The 6,906-nt window shown below is 40.4% G+C and overlaps 1 protein-coding gene across 2 annotated transcripts; it reads right to left on the reverse strand.

The window, feature by feature from the left end:
- Window positions 1–681: 681 nt before the first annotated feature.
- pkdc (protein kinase-like domain containing) lies at window positions 682–4,121 on the reverse strand. 2 transcript variants are annotated; one of them, XM_077010735.1, is made up of 3 exons: window positions 4,049–4,121; window positions 3,432–3,552; window positions 684–2,941 (listed from the first exon to the last, which is right to left on the reverse strand). In XM_077010735.1, exon 3 carries the CDS (start codon window positions 2,938–2,940, stop codon window positions 1,969–1,971), a length of 972 nt encoding a protein of 323 aa, XP_076866850.1. In that variant the 5' UTR covers window position 2,941; window positions 3,432–3,552; window positions 4,049–4,121; the 3' UTR covers window positions 684–1,968. The 2 variants fall into 2 exon arrangements, with proteins under 2 accessions (XP_076866851.1, XP_076866850.1); XM_077010736.1 differs by lacking the exon at window positions 4,049–4,121 and having other exon boundaries at window positions 682–2,941; window positions 3,492–3,566.
- Window positions 4,122–6,906: the final 2,785 nt, after the last annotated feature.

The raw sequence follows: 6,906 nt of genomic DNA on the forward strand, positions 1-6,906 counted from the left end.
GGTGGTGGCTCATTTCAGGGCATTGTTTTTAATCGTTCAGGTTTTCAAAAGATCATTTCAAACCGACCTCAGTAAAATGATAATAATTAAAAAAAAAAAAAAAAAAAACGAAGTTTCAAAAGGGCACTTTCGTTGATAAAGGGCAGAGTTGGTGGTGCTTTAGCACCACCTGATGTCTATGTGTGCACGCCACTGTCCGTTGATACACACCGGGCAGGTAGGCCGACTCGTCACAGCCCAGCATAGGTTCAGACTGTCGGACCGAATCAGCTCGTTTCTGCCTGCGCGTAACGTAAGACGCAATGGTGAAAAACACAAGCCTTAGATTATATTAGTGCTTTATATCACTAATAAGTGAAGCAAAATCTAGGACTACATATTGGTCTTAGATTGGTCTTCTAATATAAATCACAAGAGACATGACAGGTCCGCTGTATCTTAGCAAGTGAGATCTCTGCTGCTGTTTGGGGATCAAACCAACCGGGTTGTCGGTGTGGGGACAAGCTCTTATTTAGCTTATATATATTAACATATGGGTCTAATTCTCCAACTAGGGTCTGATTAATACCACATTCGACTCAGATCTCGTGTAGCCTGTTACATATCAAATTTAACTTTAAATACTGTATATTTTTCTCATTTTCAGTAAGTTCAATACATAAGTGTCAGAAAGTTTGAAAAAATATCCCGCCCTTTCCTCTTTGTTCATTGTTCATGTATGTCTACAGGCTATATCAACTAAAACAAATAGGCTATTAATTTAAAAAATCGTGCACATCCATCATCTTTCTCACGTATGGTGGAAACGGGCCGCGTTCGCCTCGGTGCTGGCGGGTTCCTCCCGGATATTTGTTTGGGGAGATGGTTAGAAACTGTGATGCGGTTACATCCCAAACTCTGCGATCCAACCAAAACCCGAGCTCAACTCATCCTCCCTGCAGTTAAAACCCATCTGGATTTTACCATCCACTTACACTGCCTGACAGAGAACATTTATTGTCAGAAGCACATATTGCTACCAACTGAAAATTGTCTGTCTAGGCTAAATGTCAACATCGAAAACACTGTTAACAATGAAAACACAGAAAATATGTGTTGCAAATATTATTTAAAGAAACGTAGGCAATAGACTAACAAGGCTAAAAAATGTATGATGAATCAAATCACCGCCTGCCCTATTAGCATATTTCTGAATGAGACTTAGTCTATTAGATGAATTTCACAAAGAAAAATGTTAATGACGATGCGATGAGTAAATTACTCGTGTTTACACATTACATCATCTGGCATACGATATCTACAAACAAGTCATCACCAATGCCTGTACTTTACAAGAACCCGTTCAAGCTCTTTCATTTCTTGTGTCACAGCGACACCTAACGGCAGTATATCTTGACCATGTTTTCCATGGCAGTACAAAACACATTAGGCTCGTGTAAAAGCCAACGTAGCAGCAACATTAACCAGTCTGTTGTCTACAAGACTGAAGACAACTTTAACTTCAGTAGTCATGCTAAGATACATTCTGTACAAATGAGTTAAGGCAATAACTTGTACTAATTGCATATTCAATTAAATCTGCTATAAGCAATTTATTAACACGTATATCCTGAAAACAACCACTGAAATAATATGAAAAAGAACTGCTCTGTAATTAACAACAATAAACAGTCTGGTATATTAACAAATCTGGAAACAATTCTCCCTGCTATTCATTTATGCTGTGATTAGGCAATACATAGACACATAGGCCAAGTGAGTTTATGGATGGAGTGTACTGGATTGAAGAGAAACTCGTTAGGAGACCAAACCCTGCAGATGTTTGTTAATATATTTACCACACATAAGAACACATTTAATTATATTTGTCCTTGTCAGCACCCGAGCACAGATGGTTCATGCGCTCCTCACACGACTGCAATAAGGAACATAATGCTTTCTGTCCAGTGAGTTGGCCAAACCATTGCTTCACTTTGAACGTTGATGAAGTTCACGCAGGACCTTGTGCGTAAGCCTCTTACTGTACTCGTTAATCTTGTGGTGCCCTGGCATCCAGCCAAGGAGAAAACGTTGAAAGTCGGCCCACGCGAATGCAAACAGGCCACGCCACTCTTCCTCCAGCTCAGCGAAGTTTACCTGTTCGCTCACGGCAAGTCTCAGCTCAGAAAAGTAGTAATCCAGGTAGGCTGAAGCTCTCTTCTCACACTCCCGCTCATCCATACAGCTCCCGAGGAGATAGACCACGTCCTTCATCCCACAGCCACCTCCTACATACTGGAAGTCAACAGCGGCCACGCGTAGTCCGTCCTCGGAGAAACAGAAATTTGCCAGTTTAGCGTCGCCGTGTAAAATGGTCTTGAAGCGGCAGAGGTTCAGTATGGAGTCAATCTCCCTGGCAGCTGCTTTCAGTTTCTGATCTGACATGGCCTCCAGCTCATCAGGCCGAGTGTCTAAGTGCCAATAGGTGCCCACGGGCCACAGACCCTGTGGAGAAACACCCAGGAAGAGTGCGTGGAAGCTGGCGATCCAGCGCAGACAAGCTTTTATCTCAGCGTCCCGCACACTTGATCTCCTCTCAGGAAAACCTGCCGCATCAAGGTCTTCCAGAACAATCAGCTGCTCGTCGCCAAACGACTGAGCCGCCAGGCATTCTGGGACACGGCACTGGTCATTGGTGTTGTAGTTCTGGTACCAGTGACTCTCCACTTGGTAGGAGCGGACTTTGCGCTGGTGAGAGATGTCTGTGTTCCAGCCTCCTAGGTGTCGGGACTCTTGTGGGAACATCACGTGTTTGACCACTACAGATGGACGGTCACAGCCTTGCAAATGAATCCTTACTATCTGACCATAGCCACTCCAGAGTGTCTGTATCTTCGCACCGATCTGTAGACTCTTCGCTGAACAGGCTTGCAAGATAAGGTCTTGATATTCCTGCTTCATTCTAACATGAATAAAAACAACAGGTAAGCAAAACATGGCACTACTAAAACTCATTAACATATAAAACCAACAATACAATACAACAACAATATTATAACAATTATAGGTATTATGTTACATTATAACATATGCAGGATGTTATTGTTGTTATAAGAATAACAACAATAATAAATGTCATATGACTGCAACCATCGACGCAGATGGAAATTCTGAAGTGAGGGGGACCAAGCTGTACAATATATACGTTTATGCTTGTAGATGCTAGATTTCGGATGGGGTCAATATAAATCTGGAGGGGACATGTCCCCCCCGTCCCCAGTGCCATCTGCGCCCCTGACTGCAACAACAGTCATTAAGATGACACCACGGAAAAGGATTTCATGGGCTGAACGGCATTTCATTTACCATTCCGAGAAGAGAAATTTAGGTAGGTTATACCGAAATTACGGCTAATTGATCGGTAGTAACCATCTACCAACATGCGCACCTACCTTAGATGTTTATCAATGTCAGTAAACGTGTAATGCCATTCAAACCGGCGTTATCTTCACCTCTAATGCAGGAAGAAACACCCGCAATCATGCAGTTTCCGGTCTTCTCATGCACGGATCTCTGGGAAATGTAGTTAAAGCATAAGCAAACGAAAACAAACCGTCCTCTTTAAAAAATCTCGCAGTTTAGCTCCGCCCTCTGATGAAACAAGGCTATTATTTTAACCACATCCCTTCAAAACATAAAGTTAGAAAATAAGGCTCCTGCAACAACTTTTAGCATGTAACTAGCATGTAACGTCCTGTGGACATTTTTAAAGCATTTAAACTACGAAGACTGTATGGGCCTACCACTCAGACAAACCTTCTCATACTGTTGAAAAAACCCCTCAAAGCAAAGTCTAAGTATAGAAGCCACAGTGCTATAATCTGGTTCATTGAAGGGTTATAAATTACATGGTTTTTAAACATTTTTGCTGGAGCACTGAAAGCTGTGATCTATGTAGAATTAGAGATCCTGACAGATCCCTGACAGAGTGCAATTAGTTTAAAGCTTATTCTAAATGTCATCATTTAATTATGTTAAGAATGTTTTTTATAAACACCGATGATCTGACCTTTCCCTTTCATCAGAACGTATTTTTCATATTTCATTCCTGCTGCCCAAGGCTTCTCATGCTTGACTCTCAGAAACCTACTCTTGTGTCACAGGAGTGATGTATTTGTGTATTTCTGAAAAAAAAACATAAAACCCCAGTGTCCTAAATAGTTTTCACACACTACTATTCAACTGGTTTTACTGCACTATGCTATACTATTCAAAACACATTAACTAATAGCAGATATTTTTAGAATCATTTTATTTTGATCCCCAAAAGTAAATAAATAAAGTATATATATTTTCCAGCACAAGTAAAACCAACATAGTTGTCACATCACCTCTTAGCATATCTTACCTGTGAATTTTACTTCTAGAATATCACAACTGATTGATTGTGAGTATCTGTCAATCTGCCATAGTCTGTGGTTGATCTGAGAGAGCTTCCTCGCGCAAGCAAACCTACTCTCGTGCGAGCAAACATACTCTTGCGCCAGCAAAACTACTCTCGTGCACGAGGAGACTTTTGCTCTGTTCGAAATAGCATACTACATACTGGATACTGCATACTGGACTCAGTATGTACTGGATACTGCATACTGGTCCTCGTAGTAGTATGCAGTACAGTTTCCAGTATGCGACAAAAGCAAAGCATACTACAGGGTCACGTGAGCGTAGTGTTGCATGATGGGATGCAGTACACCACAAAGATAGCTCTGTTCGCATACTGGAATATTTTGTGGAAGTAGTAGGTCATCTGGGTATGTTTCATGTACTGGAAAATTTCATTTTAGTCACATACTGCATATGGCATACTGATTTGGGGGATCAGTACACCAGTAGTATGTAGTAGGCTATTTCGAACAGAACAAGTTACTTGTGCAAGGAAATTTTGTCACACCCTTTCTGCTTGCGATTAAGCTCCTGCTCGTGGAGCAGATAGTTTGATTTTTGACAGTTGTGGGAGGGACCCAGACAGGATTGGCTGCGGCTGTTTTTTGGGATGTGAATTGTGACTGGCTGTCTATCTATAACCATCAGGGTGTAAACAGCTTCAAGTGCTATCAGGTTCAAGTCTGCCAAATGCTGTAAAATGTAAAAAAAAAATGCTACCATGCTGTAAAGACGTGTTTTTGATTCTCTGAACACGGTAACTTTAAAATTTGTTATTTATTGTCTATTAAATCACATTACTGTTGCATAACCTGAAATATTATTGGATTGATGGAATGAATTATAACATTTCTGTAAATTTTGCTGATGTAATGTTTAATTCTTATGAAAACCTACACATTTTAATAAGAATTGAATTAATTAAAGTTTTTTAAATGGAGTGTTCTAACTTGGTAATATCAAAACTAGACACTTTGATTTGCAAAATACCTCTGATGTAATAGTTTAGTTTGATTTGTCACCACATTTCTTCTCTCTCTCTCTCAATAAAACACATTTATTTTTCATTAATGTATCCATTTCTGTTTGCAGTGCAGGTGGCTGGATGACTAGTGGGAGTCCCTGTATGGCAGTGGTCTTGGCTAACTTGATTGCAACATTCAATGACAAACACTGATGTTTGAACTGGACCTTTGCACCCTAACTTCATCAATAGTGGAGCAATAGTTCACTTTGAGGAACATGATGGCAGTCATGTGTATCTAGAACATCTGAGGAACATGATAGCAGTCATGTGTATCTAGAACATCTGAGGAACAGGATGGCAGTCATGTATGTCTAGAACATCTGTGGAACGTATTAGGTCCTTGTCAATAGACTCAAATGATTCTGATGCAAGCTGAAGGATTTTTCTCTTCTTGGAGATGTACTGCATGAAGTAGTCAGTTACCATTCTTTATCAATTCTGTTCTGACAAAGATGTGCAGCACAGTATATCTAACCCCTCAGGTGTATAGGAGGAGGGAGTCACACTCTATGGGTAGTGTCGGGCGAGGGCCTTGTGGCCTGGAATAAATCCGTTCAAGAGGTCGAAACTTTGCCTTTTTCCTTTGCACATTTATTTTAGACACCTACAGCTATATACATATTTACAACGCGCGTTCATGGAAAGAAATAAAACAGTATTAAATTGAGTCCTCTTAATCAGAGTTCACAGATCGGTGACTGCAAAGTCACATAGATCCCGTCATCACATACATTGCGAGTCTGCTCTGCCGGGCTCGTCCCTACTCTACTAATTACACCCCATTATATTCTATACACCCCTCCCCCAGAACATTCCATTCCTGATATAAAACAAAGAATATAAAACATATTCTAATTGCTGTCAGCATGCGATGAATAAACAGCTTTGGTCACATCTTTTCATGTCATGACATTGTTCCATTTTACATAATTTCCACTCTACCTGTGCACATGCATATACAATCACTTTTATACAGTTTATGTTCCTCCCTCCTCTTCTGCAGAGGTTGCACCTGCCCAGGTAAGTAAAAGCCTGAATTTTAAACTCTTACTCTTTTAGTCAGTTCAGTTGGATGCAGACTGGTCACAGGTAAGTATACTCATAAATCATAATCACATTCATAATCATAATCATAGGCATATGTCTACTGGTGATGTGTAGGTGTATGGTCTACATCACACCTTTAAACATGGCAAAATTAACTGGTGTTTGAATCATTTTGAAGACACATTAGACTTATGTTCATTATGTTTGAGGATCCGATTAGTGAGACTAATCTTCACATCTCTTTGTTACCAGTGTTCAACACTTTCAGAGACCTTTGGTTGAACTTTGTGATGGTATAGAGGTCCTGGTATGTGGTTTTTGGGCCCCATGAAAAAAACGTTTTTTGGTTGTGAAATGTCCTTATCTTCTGCTTCAAGACGGAAGTGCTGATGGTCATCAGCACACACTTA

Source organism: Brachyhypopomus gauderio, chromosome 7, assembly GCF_052324685.1.
Source record: "Brachyhypopomus gauderio isolate BG-103 chromosome 7, BGAUD_0.2, whole genome shotgun sequence".
In the NCBI taxonomy this organism is placed as follows: domain Eukaryota; kingdom Metazoa; phylum Chordata; class Actinopteri; order Gymnotiformes; family Hypopomidae; genus Brachyhypopomus; species Brachyhypopomus gauderio.

Bases quoted from the DNA above. Each gene is read 5' to 3' on its own strand.
- pkdc (XM_077010736.1), bottom strand. From the start codon at position 2,940: ATGAAGCAGGAATATCAAGACCTTATCTTGCAAGCCTGTTCAGCGAAG.